Genomic DNA, 22,169 nt, shown 5'->3' with positions numbered 1-22,169 from the left:
ATGTACCCCTCATTGTTAAGTGGTTTGTGACTTTAATTAAAGAACTGGGTCCAGAAATTGGTTGGCTATAGAAAATAAAATTTTAGTTTGAAGCTGAAGGATTCCATTCATCTTTTCCCCACCTTCTAGATTATTCAGTTTCCCCCATTAAACATAGTACTCAGGACTCTTGTATGTTTTGGTGTATACTCTAACAAAAACATAATGGTATGTGTATTAGTAGATGCATTGTCTAGTGGAAAAAAATATGAGTTTAGAATCCTCGGTTGGTCATTTGCTGGCTGCACATCCTTGGCATGAATCTCTCTGTGTGTCTCAGAGTCCTCATGTATGAATTGGACATAATACCTTACCTCCATCATCATATGGAAGAGTTAATGAGTTTGTGTTTGCAGGTGTCTAGACTTTTGTCTGTATTTAGCATTAACTCTTTACCTACCCAAATGTTTCTTTATAATTCTAACTTCTTTCCAAGTTTTTGGTCACTAATCCAGTCATGTTATTATTAAGGTCATTTCATAGAGCCTCTGATAACCCCAGAAAAATTCTGGAATTAAACTAATTCTGTTACCATTTTGTCTGTGTTTTCATAAGATCCTCTGAATTTTTGTTCTTCTTGAGGTAGTTTCTAAATTATCTAATCCATCTGGTCCCATTACACAGAAGCATCAGTGTCTTTGTGTTGGTCCTGCATGTGTGTTCTTTTCTGGTTTCTATCTTTATAACCAGAACATCTTGAGCTGCTGACAAAAATAACCCCATAGTTCCTCCTCATTAGAGGACATTGTAGGAAGGGAAAAAAGGTTCTCAGCACAGGCTCCAAACTATATCAAGCTCTCCCCAACTTCTTCCTCCTCTCCCAGGGAACAGAAAGCATTGGCTGGGTAGGCAAGGTTGGCTAGCATGTTAAGACCAATCCCTTCTACAAACTGACAAGTTCATTTGAATGGGGCTAGGATGATGAGTCCTAGATACTGCATATAACTGTTCACACTTCTTTAGCTTAAACCACTTCTTTGTTTTTTATTCAGTCAATTCTGTTCTCCATGTTGCCAAGAGCATCAACTTCTAAAGAAATTGACGCTGGACTTCTTTCTATTATTTCTTTCCCGGCCTTTGCAGTAGAAGATATGAACCTTGTAAATGTGACCAAAAATGAAATAATTTCCAAGCTCCAGGTAAGCATTTGTCATGCTAGTGGCCCTCTGTTCTATATTAAATGTTGCTTTCACATGATGACATGGAGCAGCTCACCCTTGAAATTCATGGTTTGGTTTTTCTAAATGGACTCACAGAAAGAGTATCCAAAGTGGAGTCTGTAGACAAGTAAACAAGGTCTCGGCATGATTAAATGATGTATCTCTTAAAATGGCAGAACTTGCACCCAAGCAGTACATTTGAACCCTAATCCTTGTCCCTGTTGTACTTCTAAGATAGGGCTGCTTAATTAATGCTTTAGAGGTCATAGGAAGACTCCTCTGAGAATCTCGTGAAACCTCTACAGTTACTGCCAGAAAATAATGTGCATATCTAAGTATCCTTAAACTTTACACTTGATGCTTTTCCCAATTTTGGGGGAGGTGGGGAAGAGAGTTGACAGTCCCAAATTTAAAGGTTGAAAAATAAATCCTTGTTCTGGAGGTAGGGAGATGGATCAGGGAATAAAGTCCAAGCATGAGGACCCAAGTTCAAATCCCCAGCACCAATGTAAAAAGTCTGACACAGCTGGGCATATCCATAATCCCAGTAGTAGAAAGATGGAGACAGGGGCTTGGTGGCCAGCCAGCCTAGGGGAATTGATGAGTTCCAGATTCACTGAGAGACCCTGTCTCAAAAAATAAGGTGGAGAACAATTGAGGAAAATGCCTGACATCAGCCCCTGGCCTCCACACACACACAAATAATATGGAAATCCTTGTTCTGATTAATGGATAAAAAGTGTGGTATATATGCACAATGAAATTTTATTCATCTGTAAGATGAGTAAGTATGTCATTTTCAGGAAAATTGGTGGAACTGAATGGATATCATCACATTAAACAAAGTAAGCTCAACTCAGAAAGGCAAACTTTACATGTTTTCTCTCATATGCAGAATTTAGATTTTTAAAATATATATGTATATATGATATGAAAATAGAAGAGGACTTACAGGGGAAGAAAAATATTGCAAGTGTTCTCTGATAATGTACACTCTAGCTTTAGATATATATGGCATGAAAGCAGAAGGGTGACTATTTGGAGGGAGAAAAGAAACCAGTGGAAGGGAGGAGGGAGACAAGAGAGAGTGATATGAGCTTAAAAAGAGCAGTGTACAATGATAGACTTGTATTAGCATGTCATAATGAAACACATTGTTTTGTATAATTTTTAGTGTTCTCTGATAATGTACACTCTAGCTTTAGATATATATGGCATGAAAGCAGAAGGGTGACTATTTGGAGGGAGAAAAGAAACCAGTGGAAGGGAGGAGGGAGACAAGAGAGAGTGATATGAGCTTAAAAAGAGCAGTGTACAATGATAGACTTGTATTAGCATGTCATAATGAAACACATTGTTTTGTATAATTTTTAAAAAATTATTTTTATTGAATTTTTGCCCAATTCATAACCCCCTTCATATCTGTACCCCTCTTAAAGTCCCCCTCAGGATTTCGTGTACTCTGTCATATATGTAGACGCCTATAGAGTCAAGTTCATGTCCTCACATGTCCTTTAGTGTGCATCCATCCACTGGAGCCTGGTCAGACTATCTAGCATCATATCCTTAAAGAAAACCAACTCTCCTCTCTCAGTATTTATTGGCTGCCAATAGTTCCTCAGCTAAGGTTGGGGCTTCTTACCCTCTTCCCAACTTCTGCGCTGGCATTTTGTCTGGCTTGAACTTGCATGGGTCTTTTGCATGCTGTCACCATTGCTGAAGTTCATGAGTAACTTCCCAGCCATCTGAAAATCTTTGTTTCCTTGTGGTTATTAACCACCTAGAAACTATTTTTAACGGAGGAAATCCCTGGTCTGCCATGAAATGCAGTAACTGACATCACTAAGCTGAGACTTTTAGTACATTCCTAGCCAACTGAAATTCATGACATTGGCAAAGAATGTAAGTTTCCTAAGCTGAAGTTTGGATGTTGATTGTTCCACTTAGATTCAGTAAGAAATGCCTTTGTCCCTTGGAAACAAAGAGGTTGAAGGGCCTCTAATCATATTCCCAAAAAAAGGCAACTGCGGGGGGAGGTCAAGTTCTATGGAGAAGAGTAGCTTCAATAGAAAGGGAGAGAGTGGTGTACTTAGATGAAAAGTGGCCTCTACCACTAGGGTGATTCACAGAACCCCCCAGAACTTGGATAAGCCTCTATGACCAGGATAAGCCTGCCAGAACAGCCCCACTGTCACCCAAAGCTTCCATCTAGGGATTAAGGGAGTCAGATGAAGACAGCATTGCATCAGCCTCCCTTCTTGACACTCAGGAAGCTGGAGAGGTGCACAGCATCTGCAGCCAGGGAACCAGTGGCCACATCATGTCTGCAGGAAGCCCCTCCTCCATACTTGAACCTCCCAACCCCCCCACCAAAGCCTTGCCAGGCCTCTAACAGCAGAGCTTCTCCCACATAAACAGCCTACTGCAAGGAGTCTGCAGAATACCCTTTTAGTTTCCCAAACTTTCACACAGGAGCTAGCCACTCCAAATACCAGCCTTGATAGCTTCCTCAACTAGTGAGAGTCCCTTTACATCTGTGTGTGATACAATAAATCAAACTGAGAATGGTCATTTATTGAGCTCTTAATAATCATATATTACCCTATCCCATACGCCAATGGAATGCTTTGGTATTCTCTTTCAAGTACTGATCAAGCCTGAATTTATGTTGCTTAGTCTTTTAAAAAATAACTCTATACTGATAGCAAAGAACACCTGGTAGATGTTTGACTACTGAAAGAAAATAAAAAGGGAAAAAAATTCTGGTTTCATCAACTGTACTTTATTTCTTTACCTAGGGACGTTATGGATGCTGTCGCTTCCTTCGAGACGGCTATAAAACCCCAAGAGAGGTTGTATTTAAATATTGTTAATGTTCCTTAACTGCTCCATATCTACTTGCTGCTGAGTCATTCTCCCTCCACTGATTATAATTATATGTTGGAGTATTGGGAAGGGAAGTATTAATTTTGGAGTCAGCAAGCCTGGAGTTAGACAGTCGAGAAGTACGATCATCAGGACAAGCCAGTAGTATGAAACCAGCTTGTAGATCAAGGGCAAGGAACTCTGTGGCTCACACATTTTTTTAAAGATCACTGTAGCCTCCCCCTTGGGTTTAATTACCACAGTGACTAATATAATGATATAAATAAAACAGATCATCTGCCAAGCATTGTGATAGGCAAATTACTATTTGTTAGACAGATAGGATGCTTTAGTGTAATAAATTACCAAGGAGTCCTGTGTGTATTCCTGATTTACTTTCTGAAATTATACCATGGAAAACTTCCAAAACTACCATCTCCTCATGATAGTAGACTCCTGATCATATCAGCCTCAGAGTTGCATTGGATCAGTCAGACAAGAGAAACCCAGTGAGACACGTGGTATTATGTATGAAATCTGATACCACTTTTTATAGGTTTTATGTATTTGGTTGTAGGATCCACACCGTCTGCATTATGACCCTGCTGAACTCAAGCTCTTTGAGAACATTGAGTGTGAATGGCCTGTGTTCTGGACTTATTTCATCATAGATGGAATTTTCAGTGGCGATGCTGTTCAGGTGAGAAAATTTTGTATATTATACCCATAAGCTTTTTCATCCCACCAATAGGCCTATCACTAATAGCACAGTTATGCAGTGATTTAGATCTTTGCTTCAGTTATCTGTTGCCACATCAAAAACTTTTCCAAAGCCTAGAAAATTAAAACAACTTTTTTATTAATCTGCTCAAAATCCTACAATTTAGTTAGGGCCATTATGGACAGATTATCTCTGCTTCTCCTGGTGTTACCTGGGATGGTTCATGGGACTGAAGTATTTACTTGTAAGATAGCCTCATTCACATGGCTGCTGAGCTGACACTGGTTGCCAGCTGATGCTGGGTACTCAGCTGGGCTGTTCGTGGGGCCCTTGATTCTTCTCTGCTTACCTAACTTGGACTTCTTACAGCACTGCAATCTCTGGGTCATTAGACTTTTTAACCTCATAGTTGTCTTTTCTCTCAGGATACAAAAGAAAGAGCTGCCCAGCTTTCTTATGTTTTTTCAAATGTTTTAAGTTTTATTATGGAATTGGTAAAGTATCTCCATCACATGGTTGATTAAAGGGCCATCCTATGTTCAAGAAGGAAGGGATTAGACAAGGTCATGAGTGCTACAGGAAGCATAGTTCCTGTCTATCACAGACAGGTGTTCCTTTTGTTTTTTCCAGATAAGTCAGTCATTTTGCTGCTGTAAGCTCTGGTTCAGGGGTACTCTGATACCCAAATAACATCTTTTTTTTTTAAATGTACCATCGTTCTGTCTCCCAACCTGCAGCATTACTCCCTGTTGTTTCCATCCTCTACAGCTGAACCAAAGTGATCTCATTAAAAGACAGAGTTAGATTATGCTGCTGCCTTGCACTGTTAATCACTTTTTTACGACTGTGACAAAATATCTGAGATAAATATCTCAGGAGGAAAAATTGACTTTTGTTCACTGTTTCATAAATGTCAGTTCCTGGTTGGATTTGACCTCATTGCTTTTGATCCTGTAGTGAGATGGTACATTGTAATGGGGAGCACATAGAAGAGGAAAACTATTTACCCCATGGAAGCCAAGAAACAAGGCTGTGTGAGTAGGAGAGGCTAGGTTCCCAATTTACTCTTCATGGGCATTAACCCAATCACCTGATTTCTCCAGCCAGACCCCATCTGATTTCCACCACCACTCAATAGTGTCACTGTTACCAGAATCTCCTTCTGACTTCTTGGAGCCTTTCTGATCACATCACAGATTTAGGAGAGAGGGAGATGAGCAGGTGTGTATTCTGGCTTTTCCTAAAAGTCCAGTGCTCAGAAATGCAGGCAAGAGGCTTGAAATATTAAGGTGCTTTCGTTATTGACTCTTATTCTTCTGCTTTAGAGATCATATCGGGTCTTCTGTCTTTTATTCCCAGAACTGAAAGCTCACTGTATGACTGACTTTGAATTTCAGTTGTAAACAGACTTAACAATTATCAGGGGAGAAGCTAAATAGCTAAAAATGACTGTGTTTCATTAATATCTTGTTTGGTAGCCCCAGGGAACCTGACCTATACCTATACTTTGTTTTCTACTTGTTCACATTTTATTTAGATATGGGAAGGAAGCAGTATGGGGGGATTGAACCAAGGCCTTTTGCATGCTAGATAAGCACTCTACCACTGGTTTACATCTCCAGCCCTTGTTAACATTTTAAAATTATAACAATTACGATCATGCTTTTCTATCCATAAATTTAAAATGACAAGAAGAACTGGAAGATATTTGATTGAGCGCTCCAAAACAAGAATAAAAAATTTTCTTTTCCCCTTCCTTCTTACTTCTTTTAATATGTTAGTTTTATCATTGCATTTTTAATTTACTGGAAATGCTTGCTTCAAAGCTCTCATTATACTGAGCACTGTATCTTAAGAACTGGTATATATGGATCAAAGTATATCTTTATTGTTCTGTTTTTCAATTTCTCTCTCTCTCTCTCTCATGCTTGTTGGTAGGGATGAAACTCAGGGCCTTGTGCATTACAGATAAGCGCTCTACCCTGAGCCACACTCCCAACCCTAGCAAATATTTCTTGACCAATAAGCATTTTTTGAGATGTGTGCATGATTGTGTGGGTATGGGCATGCTGAGGGGGGTGCATGTATGTATGGAGGCCAGAGGTTGATGTCAGGTGTCTTTCTTGGCCACTCTCTACCTTGTGTTTTGAGACAGGGTCTCTCTGAGCTGGAGCTCATTGATTCAGCTAGGCAGGCTGACCAGTGGCTTCAAGGATCCACCTGTGTCTGCACTCCCAACACTAGGATTATAGATGTGCCACCTAGCTGACTTTTTTGAGGGTGCTGGGAGCCAAACTCAGGTCCTCATTCTTGCACAACAGGTACTTTACTGACTTGAGCCATCTCTCCAGCCCCTGGAGCCAAAAATGTTTTAAATGAAAAACTACCATGTAGGTAGATACAAATGGAATGTGCCACCTAATATAGAGGTTCTGTCCCAAGATGCTTATAATCTGTTGATGAGGCAAAATTTAAATCTGAGTCAAATCAAGAGTAATATTTAAATAAGGAAGGCATGGGAAATATGCCTGGCACATGGTATATATAAGAGTACTGCATAAGTTTTGAGGACCAAATAGCTACTGTCTCAGTGGCTGCCCTACCCTTTCCCTGGAAGCTTGCTAGGTGAGACTGAGCTCAGGCACGAACAACCAGTAATGGTGTCTAGGTTCTCCTTATGCTGTCAGCAGGAGTCTGTCCTCCAGCCAAACATTTCTGCATTTCTTTCACCTGCTTGTTGCCAAAAGACCTTGTTTTTTATGTTGTTTTCAATTTTATTATTTTTTTATTTTATGTGTATGCGTGTATTGCCTGCATGTAGGTAAGTGCACCCGTGTTGTGCAATGCCTGAGGAGGACAGAAGAGGCTGTCAGATCCCCTGGAACTGGAGTTACGGACAGTTGTTAGCTGCTATATGGATGCTGGGATTTGAACCCGGGTCTTCTGCAAGAACAGCCAGTGTTCGTAACCACTGAGCCATCTCTCCAGCCCCTATACTGTTTTCTAAATTGTGTTGCCAGTGCAACTTTAACTGTCAGACCTTTGTTATAGCAATGGTGATGGGGCTGTCTTCCAGGTCCAAGAGTACCGAGAGGCCCTAGAGGGAATATTAATCAGAGGCAAAGATGGGATCCACTTGGTGCCGGAACTCTATGCTATCCCACCAGACAAGGTAACCAGGTGATTCTGGGCCCTTTGTGCTGCTCTTCTAGACTGAATGAGTTGGAGTTTGACTTTTTGGTATTCTTCACCCCTCTTTTAGGCCTAATGACCTCTTTTTCTCCAGGAGAAGTGGATTCCAAAGTCTAGGTGGTTTTCCTATCCATCATAAGGAGCTACAGCTTTGAGAAAACATGTGGAACCTGCTTGACCATTAGGTGTCCTAGGGAAGCTGCAGCTGAAGACCTTTGGAGAATAACTGTCCCTGTCTGTGCTTGAATCAGGCCCAAACACACATGACCCACATAACCAGAAGATTAACAGGAACCTTTGAAAGAATGTGACTCCACTTAGGGAGTCTCTGAACCCTGTCAGATCGCAGACAGCCCTAGGACCTCCCCCAGGACCAGACCCCAGGTTCTGGGCTTCCACACAAAGCCACATCACCTACTAATGGATGGTACACTTTGCAGCTAATGGACATTAGCTATACATTGGATGCCTTACTGGACCTTTGAAAACAGTGATATAATGAGCTTCTCTTTACTGTCACACACAAAATACATTTTTCTGGGCATAGTGACATGTGTCTGTAATCCAGCACCCAAATCGCCGAAGTAGCAGGATTATGAGTTCAAGGCCAGCCTCACATAGTGAGAGTATAGCTCAAAAAAATTGAAAGTAAATGTAAAGGAGTCTGGGATTTGATCCTATGAGGCATAAAAGTCCTGCTATATATTACTTTGGGCATTAATCTAGAAAGAGCTGTTATGTGTTAGGTAAGTGAATCTTATGAACCAAGGAGAATGTCAAAGAAAGGAGTTGAGTTTCTGTGAGAAGTTGAATAGACTATTGCTGGAAGCGTTTGATTCTTTTTCATTGATGATATCCCACTTGATCAGCTGGTTCACTCCTGGATTTACTGGGTGGCTCCTTGAGATGGTTTTATCCTTCCAGTGGTTTTACTCAGGCCTGCCAGCCTGGACCCTTGACCCTGAACTGTAGCATTTTCATATTCTCATTCTAGCATGAGCAGACAGCTCACATAATCCAGACTCTCTCGGGCTTAGTTAAGGGCAAGATTTTAGACAAGAACTGGTCATCCCTTACCATACAGACCAAGTTATGGATACTTCCATGGCTGTTTTCTATATGTCATAAAAGTATATCTCCTACAAATGTGTTCATTTTACATTTGTGGCTGTATGCTTAGATGGAAGGGAGACTGATGGGAGTCACTTTACACAGCTACATGTTCATAATCCTTATTCAGATTGTTCCTTCTCTAGTACTGAGACATCAGTGGGAGGTAATTTAGAAGCTGGAAGTCAAGCAAGGGAAAATGAATGCCTTCAGGGATAGAATACCCATTTTATGGTAGAGACTAACCATTCCTGCCTTCCCAAAGGCACATTGTACTGACCATAGTAATGCTTAATGATGAAGCTTCTCTTTGCTTTCTAATGGGTAGTGCTGATTGCTTATTACAAAATGTTACTCTACAGCTCTCTGTTCTAAATTCCACACTTAATTTTGGATTTCTACTTTCCCCTGTACTCCTTGTGTTTACACTTACATGCTAGGCACCAGTATTGGATGCTATTGTACTTTGACCTTGTTTTGTGTTAGTTACTTGCAGATGACAGTTTGGAAGGCTCCTCAATCACATCAATAGCAAGTAGAGACCACCGAGAAGGAATCCTGCAGACAGAGGCACTACAAGCCCATATGGCACCTTTGTGCAAATTAGAAAAAGCCCCTGGGACCACAGTGGCCTGCAGCTTTCCACTGCACAGCCAGGGGGCTAGCGAAAGTATGTTCAGCAGACACGTAGTGAGCAGCTGCTCAGTACCTGATACAGGCTAGGGACTAGGCACAAGGTAGTTCTGTAACCATAACCTTGTAGGCAAGTAGGGAGGAAAGGCTGTGAGAGAAAGACAGCCAGAAGAGAAGCCAGAGTGAAGGCTTGATGCAGATGCACCTCTAAAGAGTTGTTCAGAAGAGCCAAAGGAAGGAGAGGATGCCTCCATCGGGAGACAGAGGCTGCCTGTAGTGGGGAGGAAGACTGAGCAAAGCCATCTTTTGAGCCAGGCACCTTGACTGCTTTCTGTTCTTTGCATCAGACAGCTCTCATTCTAGACCTTGCAGTCTTAATATTTATATTTCAATGTATTTAATGTCTATTTAGTGTGCTATCCAATTGTAAACATAATCCTGCATACTGTAAACCATATAGGAGTCTATAGAAAAAAGAAAGTAATTATTTTTTCTAATCCTACTACTCAAAGATAACCACTATAGCATTGTGAAGAATCTCCTCCTAACACTGTTATTCTTATTTTGATTATTTGAGTACTAGTGACATTTAATTCCATTCAGCTTATATGAGAAATTTAAGATTCTTAAAATGCTTACTGCCAAAAAATTTAAATCTTTACTTATTATCAGTGATTAATCATCAAAGTGAGAATGACTCCCCCTCCTGGTATGATTTTTTTTTCCTTAGAGAGAGATAAGTGCTACCTGTTTCCTTTAAGTGACTTGTTTTCTGGAGGAAAATATAGACAAGAGATATTGCTTCCAACCATTGTCTCAGTGACAAAACCTTAAAGGGAAGCATGGAATTTAGAAAAAGAAAGCTGAAGACTTAACAATTTGTAGCTGGCACTGCCCTCAGAGCAAGCAGGCACAGAGGTTTATATTGACGATAGAGAAAATGGCATAGAAGCTTAAAAGCTCCCCAGGAAATTCTAGTTTCTGAAGTCGTGATGGGGGATGGGGGAGTGTTAGTAGCACTTGGTTTTCCTCAACACATAGTGCCATCTTCTGGCAATTTTCTTGCATAGGCACTGTCAATGCAAAAGCATAACTCTCACCTCAAAGGGGATAAGAGATAGTTTATTCTGGAGCCAAATATAAGTGACCATGGCCCGGGAACACAGATTCAGGTTACCCCAAATTCCATGTTCCAGCATGGTAACAGTTGATTACCTTTTTATAGTAACAGAACAAAGAAAAGCCATAAATCAAGACACTTTCAAATACATTGGAAGATACATTCAGTAGGTGGGTCACAGCAAAGCAAGGGGTTTTTTACTATAGGTCTCAGATGCTATCTGATGACATTCTTAGCCTTTTGATTGGTGAGACTGGGTCATCTGCTAGGATAATACATTCTAAAAGGTTTCTTTTTTTTTTAATCTGTTAGTCACAGGATGTTAGATCAGAAACAGGTGGGTAATGAGTGGCTGTTAAGGGGGCTAAAGATGGCCTGAAATAAATGGTAATTAGACTCTGGACCTGCAACATTCCAAACTCTCCACAGTCTCTGGAGTAATAATCGGTTGGTCAGCCTTTCAGGAAGTTCAGTCCAAGGTGTAGGAGTTCTTTTGGGGAACTTTTTTTCACAGAACATAGTTAATAAACCCCTGGGGATGGTAAGCCAGGAGAAACTACACTTGGCATCCAGTCTTGCATATACTGTGTGGTTGCAGGCTGTTGTTTTTGATGAGAATACAGCCATATGTAAGCATGAGCTGTGGAACTTCCTACTGCCCAGAGCCAAAGATGGAGCAGGCAGGCCAGGCTTCTAACACTGGTGGCCCCAGGTATGCTTGTGGAAGGAATACTAGCCTAGGATCAGGCCAAGATTTGAAGCCCTTCTGTTGCTTATAGCCATGTGGCCCTGAGATAAGGCCTTTCCTTCTGAGCCCCACATCCTGCATTGCACAGAATTGGTCTAGAGGCTCAGGACTGTTTTGCTTATCTTCAACATGGTCTAGAGACCAATGACCTTTGGGTCTTCTGACATTCTGACCTTGGATTTCTCATTCTCTGTACCAGGTGGATGAAGAGTATAAGAATCCGCATACAGTAGACCGAATTCCACTGGGGAAGCCTCCTCATCTTTGGGGACAGTCCTTGTATATTCTCAGTTCATTGCTGGCAGAGGTAGGGGGTTTGACGGCTTCCTGGGCTGAAAACCATCTGATTGGAGGTTTAGGAAACTGGGCAGAACATGAGTTCTCAGTACTGAGTAACTGAATATCATTCACAACTTCATGCCTTTAAGGTCATCTGGGCTCTGTTGGTCCAGCTCCACCACCCCCCCGCCGCTCCCAGGCTTAACTGACTTTGCATATCCATATTTACAGTTAGCCATTTCAGATCAGCTGTACACCACACTCCCTGTCCCCCTCCTGCCAGTATTGCTGGTCTACAGCTAGAACCTGCTTGCATTTTTAGTCTGTTAGTCAGCAGATACTGGAAGCTTCACAACCAAGATTAGCACATCTGGTCCTGGCACAGGGTTTAGGAAATTATTAGATGAACTAGAAGCTTCCCCTAGCCCTAGACATAGGAAACAGAAGGGCTCTTCAGATGTCTACAGGAAGAGGCAGTAGGCCCATGTAGTCCTTGAGACACCCCCAGTCCCCACCTCCCAGTCTCTTGCCTCTTGACCCATTTCCTCTTGCCCCCAGGCTTCTGTTGAAAAACCCAGTCTCGAGTGGGAGAAACTTAAGCAGAGCACTCTGGATCTTGCACAGGAGTATTGGGAAGGAGTCTAGAAAAGAGACTGCCCACTTGAGGCTGGCAGCCCTCAGTGTTTCACCACTTATAAAACTGGGGGAGAAAGAAGAACATCAGAATGTCACTGGGTTCCTGGTGTGGTAAAGACCAATGCTTCACAGTGGAAGCAACCCCTGGGAGTTCCAGTTGCTGAAGTGTCTATTCTCCCAAGTTTCATGGTCATGGTCTCATTCATAGAAATACACAAATCTTCTTTGGAAAGTCAGCCCTGTCCCCTACTAGCTTAGTGATTTTGAAAGGTCTCTTAACCTCCCTGGGCCTCAGTTTCCTCATCTGTAAATTGAAAACAGACTTGTCGGTATGATACATTCTGGCTCATATTTCTCTGTGTGTGAGAGATGGGGAATAACCAACGCTACTCCCTTGTATCCTCTGTACTGCAAAGGTCTTCCTTTGGGCCTAGCAGTAGATCCATGTCCTCTCAGATCACCTCCATCCCCTCTGGATGCTTGGATTATTTCTAGAAAGTGCAAGGAGATGTAGTTTCAAAGAGTACACTTAGTTTCAGAACAGTCATCCCCTGGACCAAATCCTCACTCTACCTCTTCCTATAGGCATTTTTACCTCAGTTTCCCCTCCTATAAAATGGTGATGAATGTAGAACCAGTCAGTGCACATGCAGGGACTCAGCCAGAACCTGGCACTAGTAATAGCTCAGGAGTATTAGCCCATTCTTCTCTCACCCAGGATGATAGTGTATTTAAGGAGCCCTCAGAGCCACATTTATCAGTGGCATTCTGAGTAGCATACTGATACAAAGAAAGTCAAAAATATGTAGAAAAAAAATCCTTGAGTGTTTGAGCCCCAACATATTTCATTTTCAATCATAGGAATAAGGTGAAATCTTAGATAAGTCACTATTTCATAGTGTCAATGCTCCTCTCTTCTCAGGGATTCCTTGCCACTGGTGAAATTGATCCCTTAAATAGAAGATTTTCCACTTCAGTCAAACCTGATGTTGTAGTACAAGGTTTGTGAACATGTTTACTATTAATCTCTAAAGTATAAAACTGATGTTATTTTTCACTCACATTGTTCCCTAGTTACTTATTAATTTTTAAAGGGTGTTTACAGGGCCATGGCAGTACATGCCTGTAATCTTAGTACTTGGAAAGCTGAGGCAGGAAGATAAAGGATTCAAAGCTGGGCTAGGGGTGTAGCCCAGTGTACATGAGGCCCTGAGCTCAATCTTCAGCACAGTATAAACTGAGCATAGTGACACGTGCCCGTAATCCCAGCACTAAGGACGTAAAGGCAGGAGGATCAGAAATGCAAGGTCATCTTTGGCTTCAGAGTTTGAGATCAATCTGGCCTACATAGCAAGACCTTGACTCAGGGGGGAAAGTAGGAAGGGTTATGTGCATGTATGATTTACTACACAGTGAGACAGTATCTATGAGAAAACATATAACTCAGGCACTCCCAAAGGCAGTGGTATTCTTCCCACCCATAAAATTTGCTTTCTACAAAGCAATTGTTTTCTGGAATCTAAACCTAGATTGCCACTGGGTCACACATGTGTCATTGAGTATCATTTTTCAGTACCATCACTCTGACAAGCAGAGCCTGAGCCAGATGAAAACTCAGAACCCAAGTGAAGTAATTCATTCCTCCCTTGGAGTTTTGACATCTTGCTGCCTGCTTCCATCCTTCCCTCCCTCCTAGCCAGTTCCTCCTCCGAAGAGGTGAGAGGCCCAATAGGGCTGCCTCTCCCAGGGTGCTCCCCAGGCTGTGTCTCAGGGCTTCTAGAACTCTGCCTCTCACCCAGGATCTTAAGAACTAAGATGGTCACGGGGAAAGTTCTCAGCCCAGGGCTAGCATATGGCATGCAGCTGAAGCAGCACTTCCTTCTACCTTCCTCTCCCAAGGACCTTTGGCAGCTCTGGCACATTTTGAGTGCCACATAGAGCACTCACATACTGTTAGATGTCAGCCTGATGTGCATATAATATATTGCCCCTTAAATTAAGCTGCACACTTTGTTTATTAATTTTTTTATTGGTCTTTGGTTTTTTGAAACAGGGTCTCACTTTGTAAAAACAGGTTGACCTGGAATTCACTATTGCTGTTAGCTGAAGGTGGCCTTGCACTTACAGCAATCTTCTTGCCTCAGCCTCCCAAGTGCTAGGATTACAGGCATGAACAACCATGCCTGGCTTAGGCCGTACACTTGAAGATAAGGTCTGTATTCTGTGTTGATTGACACCTGTGCACCCATACATTAAAAACAGTGATTGAATACATTCCTCTTTGGGGCCACTGGCCCATTTAATGAGCATGCTCACAATCCAGTAATAGGAGCTATAGGTTGTCAATCAATCAATAGTGTATGCAAACCTAACCGTCACAACATTCTGATTAGGTAAAATTTACGACAGTGTAGTTATCTCCATGAAGCTTACAGGTTAATCTCTCACTCAAGGACCTAGGCTGAAGCTGGATGTGTGAACATATTTCTTACTTCTTAGTGGGCTGATTGAGCAACACTCTTTAGGCTCCACACTTGACCAGAGCATGTTCTGCTAATTTCTCTTACATCTTCAAGACTGCTTTCCTAACTGTAGGCAAGGGTATATTGATGTTTCTCAGCCTGCTTTTTTTTTTCTAATATAGTGAAACAGAGAAGTATTACCAGATGGTCTGACATGGAAGAGGGGAGGGGTTGTTTCAGAAATGCATGCAGGTCCAACAAGATGAGTGGGCAGGTAATGACACTTGCCACCAAGCCTGACAACCTAAATTTGATCCCCGGAGCCCATATGATGGAAAGAAAGAACTGACTCCTGCAAGTTGTCCTCTGATTCCACACATATGCTATAGCACACATGTGCACCCCCTGCCCCACACACACTTAAAGAAAGAAAAAAGGAGCTCATGCACGTACTGCTGTGTCAGATCATGAGGGTCTCAGGTCTCAGTCACAACCATCTTCCTAAAAGAAGTACTCTCACAGAGAGTGGCCACTATGTGGCTTTGATAAATCTGGATTTCTGCTTATCATTGGAAGCTTCAGAAGGAAAAAAATATTCAGAGAAGCCCATAGGCCAGTCCTGCATAGTCAGTTATCTCATTTGCTGAGGGTCTAGGGGGTTAGGCTCCAGTCCTGGCTCAGCTGTAGCTGGCTAGTTAAGTATGAGCGGCTTCTCTCAGGAGCTCATTGTGAAGATGAGATCATGGGTATTAAAAAGCTTTCAAAAGCATCAGATGCTCTATAAATGTAAACAGGTAACATTCAGCCCTCGATGGCATTTGTATATATTGTATGTTCGGTGCCTCCCAGCCCATGGGTATAATGGTAGGATTTGGGGGGCCTACCTTAATAGTAGCCTAGCCTTTTTCCTCTGACCTGAACATGGCCTAAGTCCTGCTACTTTCCAAAAGGCTCTGCTGTATCTGGGCAGAAACAAGCTATTTCCTTTGACTGTACTTCCCTTCTCCAGGCCCCTGCCCAGACAATCCCATTGCCAATGCACTGTTTTCTCAAAGGCCATCAGGACTGGCATTATACATGCTGCCCTGCCATCCCTGATGTGGCCCCAAGCAAAATCTCATTCCTACACAGGCCCTCAGGACCCAGATACTTGGAGCTCCCTGTCAGCAAGAGAGCCAGGGGCTTAGGCCAGCTACAAAGGGGCTCTTATGTTGTGGGGTTTTTTTAGTGAGCCAGGCAGTCCAATTTCTAACAGCATCCCCACCAGCAGGCCCACTTTCTTTTCTGGGGAGGTAAAGAGTCCCTTTCCTTCTGGTCTTCAAGCCAAAGCATTCCCTGTAAGTAGATTCTACCACATTGCTCTTGTTTTCCCTGTCCTTTGGGAGCCAGGGGCATGGGCTTCTGGCCTTGTTTTCCCTGTCCTTTGGGAGCCAGGGGCACGGGCTTCTGGCCTTCTCTGAGGGAACTGTTTACACTCCTACCCCTGTGTGAAAAGGACACAGAATGTTTAGATTAATGCAGACACAGAGGAAGGCAGGACATTATTTCAGATGTGGTAAGTTGGTATGGAACCTGTTGAAGACTATTTCTAGAATCTTTTAGACTGTCTTGTACGTTGGGTTCTTGACAAATATGATTGTGGCTGCTGTGGAGGAGCAAGGACAGAGAAAAGCAGGGAGTGCAGCAGGACAAATGCCACCATTTCCAAAGCCAACCAGGACATGGGGAGTGTGCTAACGTGCTTAGTGCTAGACAGAAGAGGGGAGCAGTTCCACATGTCACTATGCAGAGACACAGGGTACCATCTGATGCCTTTTTTGTTTGCAGTTTCTGTTTTAGCAGAAAACAATCACATTAAGAAGCTGTTTCAGAAACATGGAGTACATATCCAGAGCATTGCTGACATCCATCCAATTCGAGTCCAGCCAGGCCGGATTCTTAGTCACCTATATGCCAAGCTTGGTAGGTTGGGTTATATTTGATAAAGAGGCCCATATAAGTTCTGAATTTGGGTGTGAGGGACACGGTGATATCTGTAAGTTATAAAGACCTTGTCAGACCACTTACAGGTCAACCAGTTTTGCCACTCTGATGTGAAGGAAAACAGACAAGCAAGCAGGTTCCCCCCAGCCCAGTCAGTTGGTACTGCCACAGGATGGCCCTACTGTTCAGCAGATCTGTTGAAGAACAAGGAGCTTCCTTTGAAATGTTGCAGTTGAAAGAGTCGCTGGTGTCTTGATAAGACTTTGAATTGTTATCTATGGTATCAGAAAATGCTCATTTAACCCATTAAAGTGGAAGAGAAAGTTCTCTTTACTTTCTTAGAATCTGACTTTGTCTAGTTGTATGACCTAATACTAAATAAAATAAAGGACGATGTTAATAAAGTCCTTTTAATAGTTCTGTTCCATACAGATCAAACTGGGGCTGTCTCTATACATGCATGAGGAGATGGGGTAAGATTGTCTCTATTCAGCTTTGTCCCACTTTAAAGAAAGGCAATGGTATTAGGAATAGCAAACCCCAGAGCATGTTGCCCAACATAAACATAAGCCCAGCCTCAGCCTAGGCCACTAGGAATAGTTGCTACTTTATTTTAACTCCAGTTTCTTCTTTATATTTCAAATAGGACGAAATAAGAACTTGAAATTGAGTGGGCGACCATATCGGCACATTGGCGTCCTAGGAACCTCTAAACTCTATGTGATTAGGAACCAGATCTTTACTTTTACACCCCAGGTAAGAAGAGCAGACCAGTAGCAAACTACCCAGTATCCTTTTATTAAGTTCTCTTTTCTGTCTGGTAAGCACTTCTACTTTGAATATGGGAGAATTCTCTATGCATAGGTTGAGATGGCGATACATAAAATGCTTACAGTAGATGCTCAGTAGATGATCGAATCAAATTGGGTATACCATTTCCATCCAGTCATGAATATTAGCAAAGTTCACATTGCTTTACAAATTGGCTGGTGACATGTCACTTGGTTCATAGCCCCAGAAACTTAATAGCCCCCAAACTTTGTGGGAATTGGCATCAGACCCTCTATGTGACATGCATGCAGACTGATTTGCAGGTCCCTAGGCGCTGACTGAAATTCAGAATACACTGACTATGGAACTTAACCTTCAAAGTTTTTGTTCCAGTTCAGAGCTGAGCATGCACCAGCCCAGAGGCCAAAACAATTCAATTTTCATCAACATCAAGCCGCAGTCCCTCTGGTTGGCATTAAGCAGGCATCAGTCAGATGGACAGTCTTCCCACCTTGCCTTAACCTGGAAAGCTTCTGCAAACCCAGTAACCCCCAGAAAGTGTAGCAGTTATGGGGCTATTGATTTTCCCTCAGTAGTGTTGAGAAAGACATTTACATCCCATGTGGGAGGAGCTGAAGGCAAATCTAGCAATATACCTTTCCTTTCCATACCAATGTAGCTATAGTTCCTGGGCAGGTGACCGATTGATTTGTCTCATCTCATGAAAAGTGCCCCCCTTATCTGAGGAGTAAGGTTAACACCAATCATCTTCCCAGGCAACAAGGCTCAGAATTAGGGCTTCCCTGAGTGATAGGTGTTGTGTGGAAATAAAGGGTGGCCCTTGACTTGACCTGTTCTAATTTTCAGTTCACTGATCAACATCACTTCTACCTGGCCCTGGACAATGAGATGATCGTGGAGATGCTGAGGATCGAGCTGTCCTATCTCTGCACCTGCTGGAGGATGACAGGCCGTCCCACACTCACCTTCCCTGTCACACACACTATGCTCAGTAATTCCCTGCACACTATCTGCTGGGTCATAGGCTCTTATCTAAGTCTTTAGGACAGCTCCTATGGTAGTGCCCATACTGAAGTGGTTCCTTAGCAATTCAGTTTCTTGGTCTCGGGATGTTAATTAGGTTGCACTGATGAGAACACTACAGTGTATAGTATTCCCAGTTTAAGGAAACTCATTCATCATTTTTTCCTTAGCAAATGATGGATCAGACATTCATCCTGCAGTTCTTTCTACTATTAGAAAACTAGAAGATGGATATTTTGGAGGAGCTAGGTAAGTTGTGATTTCTTTTCATTAAATAAGGGTAACATTGACCTTTCTTTAAGACTTTTGCTACTACCCTTCTCCCATGTTTGACATCAATTGCTGAACCTAGACGAAGAGTTTTAGAGTTCAAAAAGAAGTTGAAACTGATCCAATTCCATCTTCCGTCGGAAACTTCAATAAAGTCTAAAGCAATATTTGATGTTTTTCAAACTTTTCAGGGTTTCCCAAAATCCCAGTCATAGAGAGGTGAACATGGCAGTCTCTCAGAGGTAATGTCTTTCCTGGAATACATGTATAGTGCTGTGTGTTTCTGATGAAAGATATGGAAAAAACACCAAGTACCTAGGGGCCAGCAGGTGCTCAAAACATAGTGAGTAATATGCTGTCCCCTTAAGAATAATTAATAGAGCTGAGCATGGTGGCGCACACCTTTAATCCCAGCACTCAGGAGGCAGAGGCAAGTAGATCTCTGTGAGACTGAGGCCAACCTGGTCTATATAGTAAGGTCCAGGCAAGTTGTGGCTACAGGAGACCTTGTCTAAAAAAAAAAAAAAAAAAAAAAAAGAATTCTTAGGACTTGGCAGGTTTCTCAGTGGCCCTCAGAACAAAACACCTGACTAGGCTTTCATAGGTCACAGTCCCCCAGCTTCAGTGGAATGAGACCCATTTGGGTCTGTTGGCTGGAATATGACAGACTCTCCTGGGTGTGATTCTTAGGCACCTTAGGTGAAGAGGTGCCTGGCTCTGCAGGAACCTCCTTTTCATTTTGTACCCTCTGAACTTCCTGAGGGCCTCACTATAGCCTTAAGTAGCTCTCCTTGCAAGCTGTACTTGGCCTCTTGGGAGTGTCAGTGAGACAGTCTCCAGTATGGTACTATCTACATTTGCAGGGCTGCTGCCCCAACTCCCATCAGCATCCACTTCTGAATGCTCCTCCAGTTTGGATTAGCTGCCACCTGGTATATGGCATCATGACCAAAAGAAAATATCATAGGCATATAATGAACCATCTTTTCAAATAAATTCTGTTATTGAGATCCAGTCATTGCAAAAAGGATATATTGTGCAGTCACTGGAGCATTTCCAATATACTCTAGATACTGTCTCATTTGGTCTTCAGTTTGCGATAAGCCAGATTCCCATTTGACAGGCAATGAACTCTGGGCTACCTGTCCTACTTGATTTTGGTTTGTTTTGTAATGCTAGGGATCAAACCCAGGGTCTCAGGCTTATGTGCTCTCTACCTCAGAGCTATACCTCAACTCTAAACTCAGTTCTTGATAATTAAGGTTGAATCCCATTTTGGCTTCTCCTCTACATCTGGGGACTTTTTAAGAAGTTGAACTCACTGTATAGCTTGGACTCCTCCCTTGTATCCACTTTGAGTCACATGCAACCAAGAGCTTTTTAAGTGACTGCTTTCCTCACAGCCTTATAAACCTACTTTTGCCTTCATCTGAGAAAAATTTGCCATTGCCTTTTGGCTCACTGGCCCACCTCTCCAACCCTAGGGCAAAATAAAACCAGCCTTAGAAGTGGCCCTTAACTTTTCAGGAGAAGGGTTTTGTCAATCAAGGATGGGCTTTTCTTCCCTTGCCATCATATTGTCATATCCCTTTTGCCCCCTCAAGCTCAGGCACCTGCAAGGTGGTTGCATTGCTTACTCTGATTTACTCCTTACAGTGTTCTGTTCTGGGTTCTTGAGTTCTTGCTAGTATTAACTAAATCCTAATCTAATAATGGTAGCTCAGATGGAGGTCCCATTGTCTTCTTCAGGATCTGACATTCCTGTAGGACAGAAACCCCATGGGCTTCCAGCATCAGGAGAATCATTGCTTCTGGTCCAGTTATTGGGAGAGAGGAAGCCCAAAGATTGGTTCTGGCTTAAAGTTGTTTGCTCAGTTTGTTTTGTAAAATTGTTGGTTCATTTAGTAAAATAGATTTGTAATTGTTAGGCTTGGGGATAAGAAGTTGGCATGATTCTTTTGTCTTTTAAATGCTGTGTGCTTTTATTTCATACTTGGAATTAAATTTTTTGTTGTTTGGGTTTTTTATTTTTATTTTATGTGTATGAATGTATTGCCTACATGTATGTGGGTGTACCTGTGTCATGCAATTCCCACAGAGGTCAGAAGAGAACATTGGATCCCCTGGAACTGGAGTTACAGATAGGCAGTTGTTAGCTATCATGTGGGTGCTGGGAAAGAAACCTAAGTTCTCTGCAAGAGCAGCCAGTGTGCTTAACCTCTGAGCCATCTCTCCAGCCTTGTTTTTGTTTTTTTGAGATAGTCTCATATAGCCCAGACTGGCCTCAAACTTGCCGTGAAGCTGAAGATGTCCTTGAACTTCTGATTCTCCTGCCCCTACTTCCCAGGTGTTAGGATTTCAGGTGTGCACAATCATGTCCAACTTTGCTATTGAATTTTTGGTTTTGTTTCTTGACTATTTATATAGGCCTATCTGCTGAATAATAATATATTTATTGATTCCTGCAGAAGTGCCACCTGGTTGCTGAAGAGTTTCACAGTGATTCATGGTGGAAGTTTGTACACTCTACCTGTACCCCTAACATAGTGTCTTCTTAACAGAGTGAAACTAGGAAACCTAGAAGAGTTCCTCACCACCTCTTTCTATACATACTTGACCTTTCTGGATCCAGACTGTGACGAGAAATTGTTTGATGACATCAACGAAGGGAGCTTCAGTCCTGACAGTGAGTCAGATATGGGAGGATACCTGGAAGACAGTGGCCATCAAGGTACCTCATGGGATGCTTCTGCAGGTTCTTGACTGAATTTGTTTAAAGTTTGGCACTGTGATAAAATCACCTAAGACTTAAGTACAGAAAACAGTTGGCAAGTAAACTAAAAGCAAATAAAGGCCAAAAGCAGACTTCTGAAGCTTTCATGTATTACAAATGAATAAAGTCCCCCCTTTAAGAACCTAAATTGCAATGGTGCACTTGAAAGTGGAGCTTTGTAAACCAAGCGGGAAAAGTCTCAGGTACAAGGATTTTTCTTTCTTTTTTAAAAATATTTTATTTTATGTGTATGAGTGTTAATGCCTGCATGTAGGTAAGTGCACCCGTGTCATGCAATGCTCACGGAAGACAGAAGAGGCTGTCGGATCCCCCTGGAACTGGAGTTATAGACAGTTGTTAGCT

General features: G+C 42.3%; 1 protein-coding gene across 3 annotated transcripts in view; it reads left to right on the top strand.

Moving 5' to 3' along the window:
* The window catches only part of Phka2 (phosphorylase kinase regulatory subunit alpha 2), a 71,864-nt gene that overhangs the window by 26,051 nt on the left and 23,644 nt on the right, over positions 1–22,169 (top strand). For all 3 annotated transcript variants that reach the window (XR_003849913.1, XM_008835689.3, XM_008835688.3), the window contains exons 8-18: positions 1,032–1,178; positions 3,998–4,051; positions 4,642–4,764; positions 7,862–7,957; positions 11,788–11,895; positions 13,426–13,504; positions 16,793–16,927; positions 17,595–17,704; positions 18,587–18,731; positions 18,934–19,012; positions 21,595–21,764. Coding sequence is in view for 2 of the 3 variants with exons in the window: in XM_008835689.3 (XP_008833911.1) it covers positions 1,032–1,178; positions 3,998–4,051; positions 4,642–4,764; positions 7,862–7,957; positions 11,788–11,895; positions 13,426–13,504; positions 16,793–16,927; positions 17,595–17,704; positions 18,587–18,731; positions 18,934–19,012; positions 21,595–21,764 (1,246 nt within the window). In the remaining variant the exon portion in view is untranslated. The remainder of the gene's footprint in view (positions 1–1,031; positions 1,179–3,997; positions 4,052–4,641; positions 4,765–7,861; positions 7,958–11,787; positions 11,896–13,425; positions 13,505–16,792; positions 16,928–17,594; positions 17,705–18,586; positions 18,732–18,933; positions 19,013–21,594; positions 21,765–22,169) is intronic.

Source organism: Nannospalax galili, unplaced genomic scaffold (genome assembly GCF_000622305.1).
Source record: "Nannospalax galili isolate Female #2095 unplaced genomic scaffold, S.galili_v1.0 scaffold217, whole genome shotgun sequence".
Classification (NCBI taxonomy): domain Eukaryota; kingdom Metazoa; phylum Chordata; class Mammalia; order Rodentia; family Spalacidae; genus Nannospalax; species Nannospalax galili.
The sequence above is the reverse complement of the archived record's forward strand: the minus strand, read 5'-3'. Positions and strand labels throughout refer to the sequence as shown.